Raw genomic sequence first — 19,163 nt, forward strand, 5'->3', positions numbered from 1 at the left:
GACATTGTAATGACCGCTACCTGGGTGTCTATAGTGTCGTCAGACTTCTGCTTTTAAGAAGTCAGAGTTTACTTTAATGGGAGAAGATGCTGAGCCTTGTAGCTGATTTTGTGTTAAAAGTTTGTCTTGTAGCACTGAAACTATGACATGTACCACAATAACGTCTGCCTCAATAAAACTACAGCTGAAGTGAGAGTGCTAATCGTCTGGTGTTCATGCCTTTAACTCCAATGACTCCCTGGAGATCAACCATATCTCTGCAAAATGCTCCTTTTTGTCGCACTCAGCTGGAGGAGCATGTCGGTGTCTTTGGTTGATTGACGTTATTTGAAAGACTACCGCTGTTACACCATATGAAGAGAGACGAAGTAAACGAGCTGCACAGCTAAGCGATGGGCAGGCGGTGTGTCGAGCAACAACCAAACCAGCATCCAACTGGTCTGAAGAGACATTTGCAGGATGTTTACATGCTGTTTAATGGTCTGGAGCTGAGCAGCTAATTTGCACTTTTTCCCAGTAAAGGTTTTTTGGTGTGTACATGTTTGAAGGTCAGATATGAAGGAGACTTTAGCAGGAAAGGTGGGATGTTGTTCAGCATCTGTAGCTCTTGAGTTGGGTAGCAGGATGCGGTCAGGCTCAGTGTGACCATCTGCTCTGCCTATGATCGCAAGATTTCATTCGCTTTTATTGTAATAAAGTCTACAGCTACGTAAGCGGATGGCAGAAAGGTATTTAATTGAAATAATGTAAAACTCAGGGGCACAATTATGAAATCAGAGAATTTAAATATACATTACATATATGTATTACATATATATATATGTATATATTTTTAGAGACATGCAGAGACCAGAAGGATTCATGGAGAAAAAGTACATTTCTGTTTTCATATTGCTTCACATGAAAGCCTGAAATATACTTCACATGTACCTTATAAGTAATGTAAAGTCTGTAGGTGCCAAATGTCCATCTGCAGTTCAAAATGTACGTACTCCATTTTGGAATATATTTGGTCAAATCTGTAGCAAAACATTTTCACATACATTATGTTTAAGGTATGTCAAGCAAAACACACTGTTGTTTAATTTAATATGAGGATTTATCCATGTGTGTCTGTCAAAAACCAAAACACACTGAGTCTCCTCTGCTCAGTTTGGGAGGAGCGTGTAGCCTAATACTGTGCAAAATAATCAACCAAAGTTGTCTGGCCATGGACAGCCTAATCTAAATGAGTCTGGTGCACGCTCTGCCTCTGTCTGGGGACTTAGTGCCTGTCAGGATAAAAACCTCTGCAGATGCAGAAAAAAACACATTTTTCTCTGCGTATAATAAATGTATTAAAGCAACTCCTCCCAACAGCCCAAATAAAAGGTTTCGCTCCTCTGGTGTACTGGGTCAGAAGAGGTGTACATTGTGGGATTGCACTGATTATATAATCATACAAACATGAGCACACACACACTCATAAAGGAAAGGGTGGCTCTCAGCCAAAAGGAGATTTTGCAGTTTCTCCCTCCTCTGCCGTCAACAGCTGCACACTGCAATTCCAGCAGACACAGAGTAACATTTAATGAACACTGATTTTTTTAGGAACAATACTAACGTTTTTACAATTCTAGCTTTCAATGAAATCTGCACAAAGCAACTATGTTATGTATGACTGAGGTGAGGGGGATCATGGTTAAGGCAAATAAACAGTAAAGGCATTTTTAAGGCAGTTATAACACTTATGTTAGGGAAAAACTGTGGTAATGGTTAATGAAAATGAGAACAATATCTTCAGGTCTGCAACGGCATGCAAACTCCTAAATGAAAGTCAGACATGTAGGGCTGACTCTGCTAATTTTCCAAAGTCAAAGGTGAATAGATTTTATTCAACCAACCGACCCAAGCCCAAGGAAATTACATTTGTTGTTCATGTATGACAAAGAAAGCATTAAAGCATCACATATAATAAGCTAGAACAAGCACATATTTGGCGTTTCTGCTTAAAGATTTATTTAAATTATTAATTTTTCATCAGAACAGTTGAAATAATTATTTTTATACCGACTAATCACTGCACTACTGGCTAAATACCCATCTACCACCATGACTTACACACCCTTATTTCCCCCCTCTCTACACAAAGGACACACAACTTCCTGCATTACTATTGAACACTGGAAGTGGACATAAATCCTGAGATGCAGAGTCATCAGTCTTGGACGTAACTGGAGATACTTGGATACTGACTTGTGTCCATTATGACCAATATTCAGTCTTGTTTCAGCTCTGGTTTGGACCAAAAAAGCTCTGCAGCCCTGCAGGGCTTTTTCACCTCTTTTAGCTCCTGGTTTTTGGTTTTAGGGCACATTTACAATTTTGGTTCAGTCTCAGTGTTTCCTGCAGCAGGCGGCTGTTTGACTGGAGACAAACAGAGCTAAAGGCAGAGTCAGTCTTGTACGTACATTGATGTGGAGGACAAAAACAAGACTCCGGTGGGATGATCAGGTGTTTACTGGGTGTATAAAATGTGTAAAACATATTTTCCACAACTACTTTATAAGATGATAATACATCAGAGGTTCTCAGTGTGTCCCTCTGTCCCCAAAAGACCAAATACAAAAATGAGTTAATGCAGCTTTAAAGAAACACAATCAATGAAAACCCACATATGGTTTGGTGGGTCCAGCAGCAGAAACACATCAGTAATCCTGAGACTGGACGTGTCAAGAGTCAAAGATTAAAGCATCAGCAGAGGTCAAAAACCACAGCACCAATCATCAAGGTAAAACTACATCTGTGTGTCTATTTCTCTGTTTTTTCACCTACCTGTCAGCCGGCTGTTGGTCGAGACAGGAGGACGACTGCAGATGCAGGAGGAGGAAGAGGAGAGAGAGGAGGAGGAGGATGCAGCAGTGATTCCACGGTGAAGCCATCGCTGTGGTGACCAGAGCGCGATGCCAGCACACTCTCTCCCCCTGTCCTCTCGCTCTCTCTCTCTCTCCTAATCTACTTTAATCAGCCCACCGTCTGTAAGCCCCCCCTGACAGACTGATGAATCAGCCAATCAGGGAAGGACAGAGACAGACTCAGCAGAGAGAGTCCTGCCCACCAGTTAAAGGCATTGTTCTCTCTCACTCATATTTTCAGAGCAGCTCAGTCAATATGAATTTAATTTCAGTAGATTAAGAGATGATGATTAAACTGGCAGAGCAGAGCACTTAAGATGCCTTCAGTCAACAACATGTACAGAATAATACAATTATTATACAATATACATACACTGTAGTACATGCAGGCTTGGGGAGTGTAATGGTGATTTGATTTTCTTGACACCTGAATGAGCATTCAGTCATGCTATGGTAATTTTAGCTCCATTGTAAAACGATATAAGTGGGGGTCTCCATGTTTCACTGACTAATGCTAGTCATGCCACTGTTACATTTATAAATGCTGAAATTTTAGATGTTTAAAATAAGAGCTCCAGTCCCCAGGGCATCATTTGTCATTTCAAACAGAATTTTTAGTAAATGCACTTGTTTGTTGACTGTTTCGGGTCATTTGAATTGAGTTATTAATTAATGTTTAATGTTGACAAAATAAATAGTTTGATTGTATTGTATTGTAGTTGTATGATTTGTGATGTATAGAAAGATTTATTAACATTCATCAATTACATAATTATAATGAGTAACATTTCATACAACAATGAAAAAAGTATAATAAAATCTACTTAGTTACTTCATAACTCTAAATGATAAGATGTACTTAATAATTCAATAACAGTGGCGTTCCACTCTGTGAAAAAATGAAGTAGACTTTACTTAATTAGTTTAATTAAATATTATTTATGCTTAAATATAATTTAGTAACGTCAACTCAATATTTTCACAGATGTTAAGTTTAGAATTAAGTACATTGTACTTGATACTGTTAAATGTACTTAATGTTAGTAAATCGTTGTATTATTATTATTATTGTTATTGTGGTACTTGTATTATGTTATTGACTACATTTTTTAACAGGTAACTGATGTATACGTTTTTCAGCAGGTGAAAAGTCTGGCATGTCTTTACGTATTTAGCACTTATAGTCTACAGAGGGAGGGATATCACTGCTGAGTACAGCGCTGAGTGGGAAAGTAATGTTATTAATAAAGAGTAGGAGTGTTTGATCATATTCTGACAATATGAAGTATGTTAGTTAGTTAGTGTGTTATCAGGGTTGGGAAGGTAACTTTAGAAATGTAATAGGTTACAGATGACTAGTTTCTCTGTTTAAAATGTAATAAGTAATGTAACTATTTCAATTTATCAAGGTAATGTAACTTTGTATTATAATGTATATTTGATTACTTTAATAATTTTCTAACGATTGTTTTCAGCTGTTAGGGTAAGTGTACCCATTAAGCACCAAAATCTAAGTTCAGGTGTTTTTCATGGATACTGACATCGTTTATAAGGGAGATAATTTCTTATAAAACAAGATTTATCTCTCATTTGAAAATGTATTCATTAGTTCATGTAGATTTTGGAATATAAAATGAAGATATTTTATGAAAGAAAGTCAAAAGTCTGGTAATATATGTATTCAGTAACATGTTAAATATTAAAAAATGAGGGAAAAACCCTCCTGAGCAAAATCTTAAAGGTCTGACTTCAGATGTAACCTCCTTTGTAATCATCAACATTTAAATAAGTAACTAATTTAATTACACATTTTTTTCTCAGTAACTGTAACAGATTACAGTTACATTTATTTTGTCATTAAACTACTTAAAGCCATTACATTTAACTAATTACTCTCCAACACTGCTAATGAACACAGTCTATAGTTAAAACGTGTCTTATTTTCAGTCAGGCATCCTGTGTAGCTCCTACTATCCTCCTGTCCGGGGTCCTCGGACTAGACATTGCCGCGGTGCATGTTGGGTCCTTCCTTTCCTCCCTGACTCGCTGCATCATGGGTTCGTCTCTCACTTTATACCTTAAAAAAATACACATAATTACCTTCACTGCTCGGGTTTTACACATCGACGTTATACATGAAGATCTTATAAACTATTATCGATGTGTTTCTGACAGTTAAACTCCACATTTGCGGGTTAATTTAATCGTTTTTACGGCTCTTGTTTGTCCGCAACGTGGAGCGGCCATAGCGCGGCGTGTTAGCATGTTAGCTTAGCATCACGGCCGGTTCATCCTCACATTAAATTGGATTATATCACATTAATTTGGTTTTTATCTCACATTAAAATATGATTAAACAACACGTTAAAGTACTTATGTTAAGCTTTACTTGGATTCTGATGTCCGTGAAGTCTCAGATTGTGATTGTTAGTTAAAGCTGGTCGTTAGGTTGGATCATTGATGAATATTTGCAATAAAAACTCACCAAAAGGGTTTAATTAAGAGCATAAAGTGTTTGTTCCCTATGATAAGTAGTGAAGTAATTTGTTGTATGTATTGCCTATTTAACAGGCAGCTAAGTTTAAGGTAGTCGTTGATATTTTGATTAACGTCGTTTTCTACTAGTGTCCTTTAGTTTATGCCACACATTGTTGTTCTTTTGCTTTTAATTGGTGAAAAATTGTGACAAATACAAGCCGTTTTTATGACTTAATGTTATCATTCTGCCTGTGTTTGTGTTGCTGTGGTTTTAGTTTGTATAGTATGTTAAATTAAGGGTCAGTCAGTTTTTCAAGTCTATAACAGGAGTCTAAATGAACATTGAGATAAGGTTTTCTTGTTTTCATCATTCATAGTGGCTGTTTAGAGATCCTTTCATAATTCACTTTCAATGTAAGCAAGGAAACATCTGCAGTTCCTCCTCCTGTGCTAAAATGTGTTTAGAAGTTTATCAGAAGCTAATATGAAGCTTAAGTCCAGGTTTGTCCAATCAAGTAGATATCTTTATACTTCAGTCTGTTTTTGCTAATGTCCCTCTTTTGATTGAGGGGATTTGATGCTGAAAAAACTGTAAATGTGACAGATATCCACTTGATATGACTAACTCAGACTGCTAAAAGCTAATGTAAGCTTCAGATAAACTTTTAAATGCATTTTTGCACTAAATGACTGTGGACACATTTTGTCTTCATCACTTACAGTAAAGCACACTAAAAAATATTTTAGTAGCCAGTGTGAACAGGAGGAATGATCAGTGTGGAAAACCTCTTTGACTGTTCATATGGGCATGCGATAGTTTTAAGACATGCTTGAAAAATTGATAACCTGTGAAAGTAATTGAGGCTTTCCAGTAGCAGGTTAGGTCTCCTTGTTAGAATGTTGTAAATTGTATCATTCTGCCACAAAAGCATAGTCATTTGTTTTTTTGCATCATTGCCTTTAGTGAACGTTCGTTTTGTAGGAACACTGTGTAGATACTGATCTCTCCAAATATGAGACACAATGCTTTGTTCGATTTCACATCAAACAAAATAAGACTGCAGTCCTGCGTTGGCTCCAACTAAATTTTCCTGTCGCTCTTTTTCTTCTAGGAAAGTGTCGTGGTCTGCGTACCGCCAGGAAGCTCCGCAATCACCGCCGTGAGCAGAAATGGCACGATAAACAATACAAGAAGGCCCATCTGGGTACAGCCCTGAAGGCCAACCCCTTCGGAGGAGCCTCTCACGCCAAAGGCATCGTCCTTGAGAAAGTGTAAGTACCATCTGACCTGCCAAGCTGATGCGATGGCTGAGAGACCCCCCCCCGATCTCAATACTTCCTGCTTGAACATTAGTGGTAAAAACCTGATGCGTCTCATTGAAGAATGTTTTAGTGTTAATCATTGCAGTCTTTTAGACTTTCATGTTTTCAGTCTTGGCACTTTCGAGAATCGTGGTGCTGTCTTCTTATAACAGTTGTTATTCTTTTGATATTCATTTTCTTATTTTTTGATAAATGATCTACTGCTTGTGTCACAGACTGAAAAAAAACCTAAACATTTAAGATAAAATCCCCCCCAAAATACGACTTACAGTGCAGAGGGTATTTACAGGACAGATCTATGTGGAACTTGTACAGATGCCTGCTTGGTTCAAACTGTTCTGTTTTATTTTTGCAGCTCTTTTAAAGAACGTTGTGTTTTCTCTCTACAGTGGTGTTGAGGCTAAGCAGCCTAACTCTGCCATCAGGAAATGTGTGAGGGTTCAGCTCATCAAGAACGGCAAGAAGATCACCGCCTTCGTCCCCAATGACGGTTGCCTCAACTTCATCGAGGTAAACGGCAAAGCTGCCCACATTTTTTTTTTAAACAACAAAAAAACCGATATGCGAGTGATGGTGCAGCGATAGAGGTTTCTGTCAAGAATATGCACCAAAAAAATTAAGATAGAAGTCAATCTGAGTAGGGTGGAACTGGAAACTAGTGCTTGTCTGGATGAGTAGATGTTTTTTTCCTCTACCATCACTCCTCCCCTCCAAGGCTAAGGCGTTTTAGTCTGACAGCCCATCCAGACTAAACCACAGTCCTGGAGTTTCCACTAGAACGGGGTCAGCAATGTTTTCAACTGTCTTGTTTTAGAGGTTCAGAAAGGCTTGTGTAGTGTGGCCGCTAGGTGTAAACGTAGCGTGTTTTAAAATGAAGGTATTACTGTCATTGAAGCATCAGCCACTCCTAAAGAGAGACCCCCCCCCCCCAAAAAAAAAAAGCTGTTCAAGTCTAACAAAATGATTTATGCTCTCGGATCACATTATTTCACAGCTTTCAGAAAAATCTATCAGGATCTAAATTGTCTGCAGGTCAGATGTCTTGAACTGACACCAAATTTGATCTGGATTTGAGTTTTTCCCCAAAATCTATAGATATTTAAGTGTTGACTGAACTCTTCCTGCATCTGAAACTTGAATTTTGACATTTTCCCTTTTTTAATATGAAATGTATGGTACATGAAATATGTTAGAACTACTCGGTTGGCACTAACACCCTTTCCCTTTCTTCCTCTTTTTCCTCCCCTGCAGGAAAACGACGAGGTTCTGGTGGCAGGATTTGGACGTAAAGGTCATGCCGTTGGTGATATTCCTGGTGTTCGTTTCAAGGTGGTGAAGGTTGCCAATGTGTCCCTGCTGGCACTGTACAAAGGCAAGAAGGAGAGACCAAGGTCATAAATAGTTGTGGCAGAAAATAAAAATACATTTTCAATTACAGTTTAATTGTCTCGTGTTTTCATTGAATTCTTTGTTACTCACGAGGAAATGTTCACATCTTTCTAAAGGACTTGTAGGACTTTGAAAGCATGAAAATTAGTGCAGCTGTTTACATGTAACTGCTTAGCCAGTGAAAATGTTTGTTGCACAAAGATCTTACTTATATTACATGGGGAAACCTCTGCTGGAAAAGGTTCATGGTATAGAGGGATTAAAATTCTCTGTCGCTATGATGGATTTCGGTCAATTGGACTGCCAAATTATATATATATATATATACGTGAGTCAATTTCCAAATATCAATGAATTGTTAACGTGTTGGAAGCAAGCAGACCATTACTGCTCTAAATGACTGAGTTAAATCGTCACCACTCTCCACCGCTATCTGCTGCATGGAGGGATTATCTCCGCCCCGCTGAGACAGAGGAGAAGAGCAGCTATCTGTTCAATGCAGGAATATTACTACTTTATTCCTCCTCGATGTTCTGTATAAAAGGTTCGGATACTGGATGAGCTGCTGCGTCAGTACAGGACGCTGTTATTAGCAGCTGTGGTCGAACGAGCTAAAAAAATTCAGTCAGATTTTTTTTTTTGCTTTAATCCCTGTTTATACAGAGTTAAGAGCCTAATACTCAAATCTAGTTAAATTGTGGAAGTCTGTAGAAAAAAGACCTAAAGCGTCACTGTGTAAAGTGCAGATGTTCCATCCGTGTCAACAGCTGTAATTATTAAAACTGAAACACATCTGATGAACATAAGATGGGAAAATAAAAAGCTTGGTGACATTACGTCCTGATGCACCAGAGGCTTTTCTCAAGAAGCTTTAACCACAGCTGCTATATTTTGTTTCACCTTGAGCAGCTGGACAGTCACAGGAAATAAAAAACGTATATGTTGCCTATTTGATTCAAAGTTCAGGTATAGTTATATATTTAATTTTATATGGGATTCTTCTCAGCAGACTTGTGATCGTAGGATGGTGTTACTAATGACATTAAGGATGGCTTTCTTCTCATACTGTCCCAGTGAACATGAACAAGTACAAAACCAACACCCTGAAACTAAAGCAGCTAAATGACATTTAGCCAACATTAATCATATAACTAACACCTGTGCTTGTCGAAATGTGTCCTGCCAAAAATGCCTATAGGGTTGGTTTAATACATAAAGTATATCATTAATTCACTGTATATTGGATATTGAGGAAATGACTTTAATGCTGACTGTCTCCCTCAGTTTAGCTGTCTGCTTCCCTTTGTCCAAAGTTGAATTACAAAATGGGTAACTGTCTCAGGACTGAAAAAAGTCAATTTCCATTGTATTTCAGTTTGATTAAATGCAAATTTGTTGAGAGCACTTGTACAGCTGATTTGATTTTGATGTGATTTATGGATTTAGAAGACAATAAAGCTCAGGGATAACAAGTAAAAATGAGACCACTTCCAACATGGTCCTTGATGTCAGAGAAAAAAAACAGGATAGACAAAACATGTATTGTATCTTCTAAAATCTTAACACAAAGACAACCTTAATATAGGAACAACAGAGATGAAACTTAACTCTCTGTACTAGTATCTTCCTTTTTAGTCACAATCATTACGTCCTAGTACATGCACAGGACCTGCCTTAGTTATTATCTTACATGCCATCATATTTTTATGTTAAATTAAGACAGATTTTGCATTAATGGTTAATTTTGTGTCGCTGGCTCATTATTCCAGTTATGTCAAAATCTTGTTTTAAGATCTAGAGGACTTGGGACCAGGTGGGATTATTCCATCACAGGAGAATCACTTCTTGTTGGTCAGCGATGCTGCGTTTGCTGCACTCAACAGGAGATTAAAGCTGATGGGGTTCATACAATGCACATAGTAAAAATCCTGGAGTGCAGGTGCATCAGCATTTAATACCAACCATGATCTGTCATGCTGTGTCCGTCAGCTGTCTGCTGCAGTGAACTACATAAACTTTGCTGGAGGGGATAAAAATAGTAACATGTATCTGATCCCCAGTCCTCTCAGCCAGAACGCTGCAGTTTGTCAGCTGAAACATGGACGATGAACCTTCTCATTGTTCCTGAATTTCTACACTTTTATGTCACTTTTCTAAAACAGACATCCACCCACATATTGTAGGTAAGTCTTGTATCTGTGTTTGAAGTCTCTGCTGTTTAAAGACAGTGTGGACGAGCAGGGAACTGCCAAACGCTAACGGATGGGACCCATGTGAACGTGCAGCTCTGGTTTCAGCCAAGCAGGTCAGAGCCCTCCTCCCTCACTTCAACAACAACAGACCCACTTTTAATTTCCAGGCACGCCACGGCAGAGTAGAGGGAACCAAACAAACAACCTGAGACACAACTGAAAGGTAAAAAAACACAACACAATATGACCTCATCTGTCAGAACAGAAATCTACTGTTTTAAATTTCTCTGAATATGCCTCATTTACAAAATAATTCATGGTCTGGCTCCTCCTCCACTTAGTAGCTTTGTTAGGCGACGAGTAAATCCAAATCAGATCACTAGAGGAGTCACAAGAGGAAACTGCATTATCCCAATCTGCCTTCTCAATCAAAGCAGCACATGATTGGAACGCTGTACCAACAGACAATTAAGAACATGGCTCATAAGTCTCCAAACCTGTCAGCACTAATCTGGATAAACCCATCACCTTACAAAACTGACCTGTTGCTAAAACTGCTGCCTCATCGCTCATATATGTTTGACCTGTTTTTACTTGTTCCTGCTAGTCTGTCTTTGTGTTTGGTGTCAAAATGTCTCGTTGCCTGACCCGTTTTATTTTTAACATGTTTCTTGAACTTGTTTTTCTTATGTCTGTCCCTGTTGATGTCCTGTTGCGTTACTGTTGTCCTGCTTCTTGTTTGATTGTTGCTCATATGTGTTTTACCTGCTTACGTCCATTTTGGCTCACATTTGTTCTTGCTTATGTCTGCTCCTGTCTAACTGCTCTGTAACTGTTTGTGTGTCGCTTTGTTCAGTCGTAGTTTGCTTTGCTTTTACTGTGTGCTGCTTATGTCACTCTGTGTTTTATACTTATTGTAACTAACTTGTCTTATAATGTTTTAAATCTGTTTCTTGATCTTGATTTTAGGCTGCCAACTCACACCTGGCCAGGGACAACAGATGAAAACTAGCCTCTGGCATATTTACAGATATGTTTATTAATATGCACTGTCCCTGACAAATAAACTAATAAAATAAAAAAATAAAAATAAAACAAATGTTGAAATATCCTGTTAATCCCTTTGTTTTTACTTCAGTTTACTGCCAATAGTTCTGACTTTCTTGTACAATATTTTATAAATAATTTGAGGAATGAAACATGGTTATAATTACATATTAAGAAAAGCCAATATTGACTGCTGATCTGATACAGCGCATGAACTTTTCATATGAACCCACCTGCCCCCTCGACTATTCACTTGCACTATATGTAAATGTCATACTATCTGTTTCCTGGCACGAAACTGGTTCACTTAGCTGTATGTATGTGCGCTGTGGATCGGTCCTGTAAAGGAACCTACCTTAAAGTCTTAAAACAAGTCAGGTGCCCGATTCTTAATACATTTTCAGTGCAAGTGATAGAAGACAAAATCCACAGTCCTTGTTTTTATGCAATAATATAATCAAACGTTTCACCTGATTTCAGTGCTGGACTTCACTAAAGCTCTTGTGGCTGAATGGGAGTAAATCTCTGCAGCCTGGTCCAAAATCTGGAGGCTGTCATATCATCACAGCAGCAGAGTAGCTCCCATGGTTTAGGAATCACATGTTCAGCTGTTGTGTTTTGTGTTTTATGTGTTTTTATGATTGCTGCAGCATGAATTGCATATCTTGGGACAAATACTAAATTGAACTTGAGCTATTATATATCCTGCAGTACGTCCATGTTCAGGCATCCACATACTTTTGGCCATGAGTGCTGCAGTTTCCTCCAACTTGCTGATCACAAACATCAGTGAAATATACTTTCATGAATGTCTTTTTTTTTTTTAAATATAGAGTCAGGACCCCTCGTATGGACAACATGGAGTACAGGCGATTTGGGACGGAGGATGAGGGCGATGAAGAAGATGCAGATCTTCAGTACATGATTGAACAGAGTTTGCTGGAGAGTAACAAACAGAGAGAAACTCAGATAGACTCCACAATGAAAGACGGCTGGAGGTCAGTCTAACAGACACCAGAGTTAAAAAAAATTTCCTCGGCTGCTTGGTTTGTCCTGAATAAGCTGAAACTAGGTTAAAATGTCATTTCATCAGTGTCCTCTGGATTTGATCTCCTAAGAAGTATTGGCAATTATTCAGTCTTATCAGTATATATTAGTAATTTTGTCTGAGTAGGATTTTCTCCCACTGAACAAGAGAACAAATCTATGAAGCCCAGAAACTGTCAAAAAGCTGTAAGGTTTTATCAGGCAAGTCAAAAATATAACTGCAATGGAGATATTATTACAAAGCAGTGTAAAAAGAAATCTAAAGCTTTATACTTTTCCTTTAAACTCTGATTAGATGTTAAAAAACAGGAAACTTTGTGGAAGTTTTGTGCCTTTTGCTCCATTGTTCAATTTCACAGAGTTTGATATTTTCTAACATTGTTGTCGATCTTCTTTCCTCGCAGCTCAGGGTCCGACTCTGCAAACAACAGCATCATCTTCACTGCAATCAGACAAGGTGAGGATGGGGTGTTATGATATTTGTATGAAGGTGAACGCTTGGGTTGCGATTTACTATTAAAATATAAAAATTAAATCATTTCCAGGTTTTCATTCCAGATTTTATGGATTTGGTGGTGATAAATATGATGAAATGGTTTTCTTCAATTTCTAAAGCTCATATATGTGTAACTTTTCAAAATGCCTGTTTTTGGCACCTCCTAGTGGTAATATAAAAACACATCAATGTTCACTTCTACACCATGTAGTCCTTTAAAAATTAAGCAAATTCATTGATGTTGTCATTATTTTCCAAAAAACACAAATTATTCATCATGCAGTATTAGCAGACACAATTCTTTCATTAGTCCGATACAGGAAAACATTTTTAGGGGTACAGATTTGGGCTGATTTGGGCTGAGATTCAGCTCCATGCAGGCAGCAGCACTGTACGTGTGTGTGTTAGATATTTAAGCTGTCTATCTATCCAATCAACCAGGTAACGAGAAGCTCCTGAAGAAGTTAAGTGCTGGACAAAAGGATCAGTTTCTAAAGACAGACAGCAGAGGTTGGACTCCTCTCCATGAAGCAGCAGCTCAGAAAAACCAAAGAACCCTAGAGCTCATATTTAAAGGTTTGTATCAGCTTTATATCAGCCTCTGTACATCATTAATGAAACAACATGAGATAGATGATAAGATATATCCGGGTCTCCAGCTTCAGGCCCACGCTCTGTGGATCTTCAGACCCTCCGCGATCAGACTCCTCTCTTCCTGGCTGTACAAGAGGGTCTGATAGAAAACGCCAACTTCCTCCTTCAACATGGAGCCCAGCCGGACACACAGGACTTCGACCAGGACTCACCGCTGTTTATAGGTAGGATGACCAACATTTCTCTTCTTCAAAACCTGTTCAGTCATTGGGAACAAAGAAGAGATTTTCCTGTTGCTTCCTATTTCCTACTTCCTTCTTTAACAGTTTGATTTCCAGCCCTCTGAACAGCTCAGAGCACAATTTCAAATACATCTTAATCAAATTATGATCTTTTGTTTATTGTAATCCACTGAACTCAACCTTTGGAAACTGTCAACCAAACATAAATATCACAAAAACTCTAAAACCTTTACCTAATATAAAGCAGGTATAAATTATCAAACTACACAGTAGGTAAAAAGCAGATGCAGATGTTTCCACATATATCTGGGTTATAACTGTGGAAGATTTAAACTGCTTCCTTTTTATTCATGCCTCTACTGTGCCATGATTAAATGAAAAACATCTGTAAAAGGACAAATATTTAAATGTGACATGAACACATTCAAATAAAATCACGACCATAGACTGTATAAAAAATAATGGACATAGCCACCATAACGTCACGCATTGGTTTGTGGAGTCCCGTTTTGAAGCCTTGAGTTTGACATTTTGATCATTGCCATCTTGGTTTTTTGGAGCCAAAAGTGATGAGAAGTGACCTTATTTGGAGGAGAGCGTGGAGCTGGAGAGAAGATGCTGAGGATCCACCTGCAAATCATCTGTTTTACTCTAAATGGGACCATAATCTACAAAATGAACATCATGCTGTAATAAAGAAGACTCAAAACTAATGATTGAGACCATAAACTCATTATGAAATCATTTATTGAGGTAATAAATCAAGTGAGAAGTAGGGGTCATTTTACCACAATCTGACTTCTTTTTGGAGCCAGAGGAGTCGCCCCCTGCTGGTCATTAAAGAGAATGCAGGTTAAAGGCACATCCACATTAGCTCCACTCTTCAGACTCAGTACTATCTGCTTGATCACAACACTTTCATCAGTTTTCTTAAGAAGGGGAAGGGGAGATTTTTTTTAATGAGATTTTTTGATGACACATGAAAACGGTCCACAGTTTTTCATTATCTATATTCTTTCTGTCTCTTTCCAGCTATCCGTTCAGAGCGCATTGACATAGTGAGCCTGCTGCTCCTGCATGCCTCCAGGGTGAACCAGGAGGGCTGCCACGGCCGCCAGCCCCTCCATGAGGCCGCTCGGGTGGGAAATTCAGAGCTGGTCAAGCTGCTGCTGCAGGCTGGAGCACAGCCAGACCCTCGCAGCGACTATGGGCTCACTCCTCTGGCACTGGCTGCTCAGGCAGGATACCTGGAGGTGGTGGAGACCCTACTGAGGAGAGGTGAGAGAGGAGGGATGTTTCTATAGTGGGCCTATTTCTTTATTTTTACTTTACTTTAACAGTGTCTTTAAAAGTTAAACCTGAAATGGCAGATTTTAGTTTGGACCATAACTGTACAAAGATACTGGGATGAAGAAGAGGGCTGAAAAAACTATGAAACCATCTTAATTCTTAAGTCAGTCTACCAAATAACACATTATTTTTTAGGCTTTCCAGGATCATGATCATCTGATCCCAAAATATGTACAAAGTTTGCAGTATTTTTTCCAGCCCTGGTGGTGTATGACTTTATTTTTTCCTGGCAAAAGTTACTGGCATGGTTTGGCAAAAAGTAGGTGGGACATGGTATTGGCAGGGTTATACTTTGGAAACTATCGTGGCTAATGGGCAACCAGCAGCAATCCTTAAATTATCTCCTTCTCTACTGCCTGTATTATTTCATCTGCAGTTCAGAAAACATGTAGAGAAACATTAATTGCACAATTTTTCTCTCAAACTGGCTGGAGCTTTGTGATTTATAATGTTCATAATGTACTTACAATGTAAGCGATGGGGGACAAAATCCGCAGTCTTTTTGTGCAAAAATGTATTGTAAAATGTATATGAAGCTAATATGAAGCTTCAGTTGTCAAAATGAGTCAAATCAAGTAGATATCTTTTAACTTTACAGTCTTTTTAGTACCAAAGTCTCTCCTTTTGTTACTATACTTCTACCACAGCTCAACAAGGAAACACAAAGAGGTAATTAGATGCCAAAAAGACTGTAAATGTGTCAGATATCCACTTGATATGACTAACTCAGACTGCTGAAGCCTCATATATGCTTCAGATAAACTTTTAAATGACTGTGGGGACTCACTGTGGAGTTTGGCCTTCATCACTTCCATTGAAAGCACATTTAAAGAGGATCTTTTAAGTCAGTATGTCAGTTTGGACTGGAGGAATTATTACAGCGAGGAAACACCTCTTTCAGAGATCATAAGGACACACCCAAGATTGTGAACTTGTCCTTTAATCATCATCAGGAGCTGGAGGAGGTATTAAAGGACAGGTTGACATTTTTTCAAGTTTTAAGTGTTCAGTGTGCATGATGTGACAAGTTCTGTTGCTGTGACGCTCTGAGTGTGTCATTAACATGTTGTGTGTTCTTCAGGAGCGGACGTCCGATCACAGGCACAGGATGAGGCGTCTATCCTGTACGAGGCGTCTTCATGTGGAGATCCAGCTGTCATCAGTCTGCTGCTGGAATTCGGCGCTGACCCCAATGTTGCCAAACTCACAGGACACATGCCGATCCACCGTGTGGCTCACAGAGGACACCTACAGTAAATGTCATAATAGATTCTTTCCTCCATGTGGGCATTTACCAGACAGGGAGGGTCAATTTAATGATGTTATGCTGCAAGTAACATTGTGGGAAGTGTAGGATTCAGTGTTTTTGGAGCTGGTGCCATACTAGACACTGAGAGTCAAGAAATCTGCTGCTTAGATTTTAAATAGAAAAATCTGTCTCTCACATGTCCCCAACTTTACTGAACCACAGGAGTATTCTGTGTGGTATTGGAGTAAATACAAGTATAGGTGTTATCTTATGTCAGTTAACAGCTGTTTACTTATTAAGCAACATTTTTCATATTGACAAACGTGTCAAACATCATTTGTATTTGTGTGTTCTTCAGAGCTCTACAGCTGCTGATTCCAGTAACTTCTTTCGATGACGTGAGCGACAGTGGGATGAGTCCTCTACACTCTGCTGCTGCAGGAGGAAACACAAACTGCATCAAGGTGTGTGTGTGTGTGTGTGTGTGTTTGTGTGTGTGTGTCATGGGCTACTTTTGGAGGCAAATCGTCGTTAAAATCATGATATGACACATTTTAATCACATTAAGATGTATTTATTATTGATTACACCTCAACTAAGTGTCCACCTTCTCTTGACTCCCATCAGGCCTTGCTGGATGCAGGTTATGACCCAAACTACATGCTCTATCCCAGGATTCGCCATAGCTATGAGGACGAGAGGAAGTCGGCACTCTTCTTTGCTGTTTCTAATAACGACCTGCCGTCAGCCAGGATGCTGCTGGAGGCCGGAGCCATGGCCAACCAAGACCCTGTTAAATGTCTGCAGGTAGCTGTGTGTGTGTGTGTGTGTGTGTGTGTGTGTGTGTGTGTGTTACAATATCAGCACATCATCATAACTGAAAGCACGGAAAAAGTCCCTTTAAAAGAAAAAAAAAAGGAAACTTGTTTGTTCTTGACATGATATCAAAGCTTTCATGTGACAAAGAAGAGATTTAATTTATTGTTAATCTGATTTTATTGGTGAAATACTAAACACACAGGTGTAAATGAGTGTTTCTAACCCTTCAAATATCAATGATTTAAAGATTCCCAAAGTCACAGTGAGGTTGTCAGGTTGGTGCCATCATGTCTCCACAGAGACTAAAAGAAAATGTGTGCGCTTGAACCTGGTAGCCAATACTGTAGCTGCATAGAGAGGATGCATATTAGTATTGGGTGGATGGATACACTGTCGGTCAATCCTCCATTTGATCCCTGTGACACCTTTTCTGTGTCTTTAAGGTTGCGCTGCGATTGGGTAACTATGAGTTGATGGACCTGCTGCTGAGGTTTGGAGCCAACGTCAACTATTTCTCCAGAATAAACACGACACACTTCCCCTCAGCCCTGCAGTACGCCTTCAAAGACGAGGTAAACTTATTCAGATTCACAGACGTCACTGGAATCAGCAGCTTTAGTTTCAGTGACCTTTAACTGATATAATTTCTCACTGTTTGGGAGGAAAGCTGTTCTAATTTTTTAATCCTTCCTGTCATATGTGTGTGTGTGTGTCTTAGGTGATTCTCAGGATGCTGTGTAACTATGGCTACGATGTGGAGCGCTGTTTTGACTGTCCCTATGGTAACGGCTCACACATTCCTGAGGACTACGAGGGATGGACCAACACGGTGATCAAAGACACCATGGTAACGAACAGGGCCAGTTTGTCAGTGAGAACCTAAAAGCAACTTAAATTGGTTTTGGGACATTTTAGGGCATCAGAACAAGATGGAAACACAACTTTGTCATATTATATACTCATATAATATACATATTTTCACATCCATGATCTTCTGATTGGTGTCCACTGGATTGGTTTGGATGGAAACTAAAATTCATCGTCTGGAGACCATGAATTTCAGACAAATGATAAATAACATGCCACACATACATGTAAAATACTGCTGCTACACTTCTTTTGGCACCATAATCTGCATGAAATCACCTCTCTGCACAAGTCAGTTAATTCAGTTCCTCTTTTCCTTTATTTTTGTGACGATTAGTTTCTGTTTTCACTGTTTCATTCATAATTTAAATCATTCAGTTGTGTCAGAAAGTTTAAGGAATGATGTGGAGTTTAATCACACAGCTGTCAGACATCACATCATATTCATATAAAACACATGTTGAACATCTGTCTGTGTGTCTGTCAGTGCAGTTCTGCGAGGTGATCACCGTCTCCTGGCTGAAGCTACTCTCAGGTCAGATGGTTCTCACTCTGTTGGACTACGTGGATCATGTGACTTTGTGCTCCAAGCTGAAGGCGACTCTGATGGAGGAGCGACAGTGGCCCGACATCTGCAGGCTGCAAGGTGAATAAAATCGAACTCTTATCAATCTTTGCACTGAGAGAAACGAGAACGCAGCCAGTTTTCATTCATCTTCCTCCTTCCTCCTCCTCTTCTTCAGAGAACGCCCGCTCTCTGAAGCATCTCTGTCGTCTGCGGATCCGTCGTTGTCTCGGTCGTCTTCAGCTCAGATCACCTGTCTTAATGAGCTTCCTGCCGTTGCCGGGGCGACTGAAGGACTACATCCAGTACCAGGAGTACGACCTGTACGGCCATCAGAGCAACACATGCACACCAAAATCAACATCAAGATAATCTAAAGAAGGAGCGCCCTGGTGGTTGAGTGGTTAGAGCGCATGCCATGTAATGCCAGGGTCCCTGGTTTGAATCCGGCCAGGGACCAATGCTGCAGGTCATTCCCCTCCCTCTCCTTGTTTCCCTTTACCAGTTACTGTATTAATAAAAAGGCAAAAACATATCTTATAATAAAAAAGATAATCCAAAGAAGTTATTCAGCATGATCACTCATCAGGTAATTTTCTCTCATACACATA

At 39.2% G+C, this 19,163-nt stretch overlaps 2 protein-coding genes across 2 annotated transcripts; both read left to right on the plus strand.

The window, feature by feature from the left end:
- The first annotated feature begins 4,898 nt into the window (after positions 1-4,898).
- rps23 (ribosomal protein S23) lies at positions 4,899-8,132 on the plus strand. Its single transcript, XM_062415624.1, has 4 exons — positions 4,899-4,951; positions 6,485-6,644; positions 7,085-7,205; positions 7,947-8,132. Exons 1-4 carry the CDS (start codon positions 4,948-4,950, stop codon positions 8,091-8,093), a joined length of 432 nt encoding a protein of 143 aa, XP_062271608.1. The 5' UTR covers positions 4,899-4,947; the 3' UTR covers positions 8,094-8,132.
- Positions 8,133-10,452: 2,320 nt separating this feature from the next.
- On the plus strand, positions 10,453-19,163 carry LOC133977419 (dynein axonemal heavy chain 12-like). Its single transcript, XM_062415578.1, has 13 exons — positions 10,453-10,499; positions 12,157-12,321; positions 12,775-12,827; positions 13,308-13,442; positions 13,526-13,684; positions 14,735-14,980; positions 16,134-16,305; positions 16,660-16,765; positions 16,929-17,108; positions 17,564-17,692; positions 17,839-17,967; positions 18,480-18,633; positions 18,731-19,163. The coding sequence occupies exons 2-13, from the start codon at positions 12,173-12,175 to the stop codon at positions 18,922-18,924; spliced, it is 1,806 nt and encodes a 601-aa protein (XP_062271562.1). The 5' UTR covers positions 10,453-10,499; positions 12,157-12,172; the 3' UTR covers positions 18,925-19,163.

This window comes from Scomber scombrus, chromosome 3 (genome assembly GCF_963691925.1).
Source record: "Scomber scombrus chromosome 3, fScoSco1.1, whole genome shotgun sequence".
NCBI classification, from domain to species: domain Eukaryota; kingdom Metazoa; phylum Chordata; class Actinopteri; order Scombriformes; family Scombridae; genus Scomber; species Scomber scombrus.

Excerpts from the sequence above, each read along its gene's own strand:
- rps23 (XM_062415624.1), top strand. Across the intron at positions 6,645-7,084 it reads GGCATCGTCCTTGAGAAAGT|TGGTGTTGAGGCTAAGCAGC; the intron begins GTAAGTACCATC and ends TTCTCTCTACAG. Across the intron at positions 7,206-7,946 it reads GTTGCCTCAACTTCATCGAG|GAAAACGACGAGGTTCTGGT; the intron begins GTAAACGGCAAA and ends CCTCCCCTGCAG.
- LOC133977419 (XM_062415578.1), top strand. The coding sequence starts at position 12,173 with ATGGACAACATGGAGTACAGGCGATTTGGGACGGAGGATGAGGGCGAT. Across the intron at positions 12,828-13,307 it reads CTTCACTGCAATCAGACAAG|GTAACGAGAAGCTCCTGAAG; the intron begins GTGAGGATGGGG and ends CCAATCAACCAG. Across the intron at positions 16,766-16,928 it reads GAAACACAAACTGCATCAAG|GCCTTGCTGGATGCAGGTTA; the intron begins GTGTGTGTGTGT and ends GACTCCCATCAG.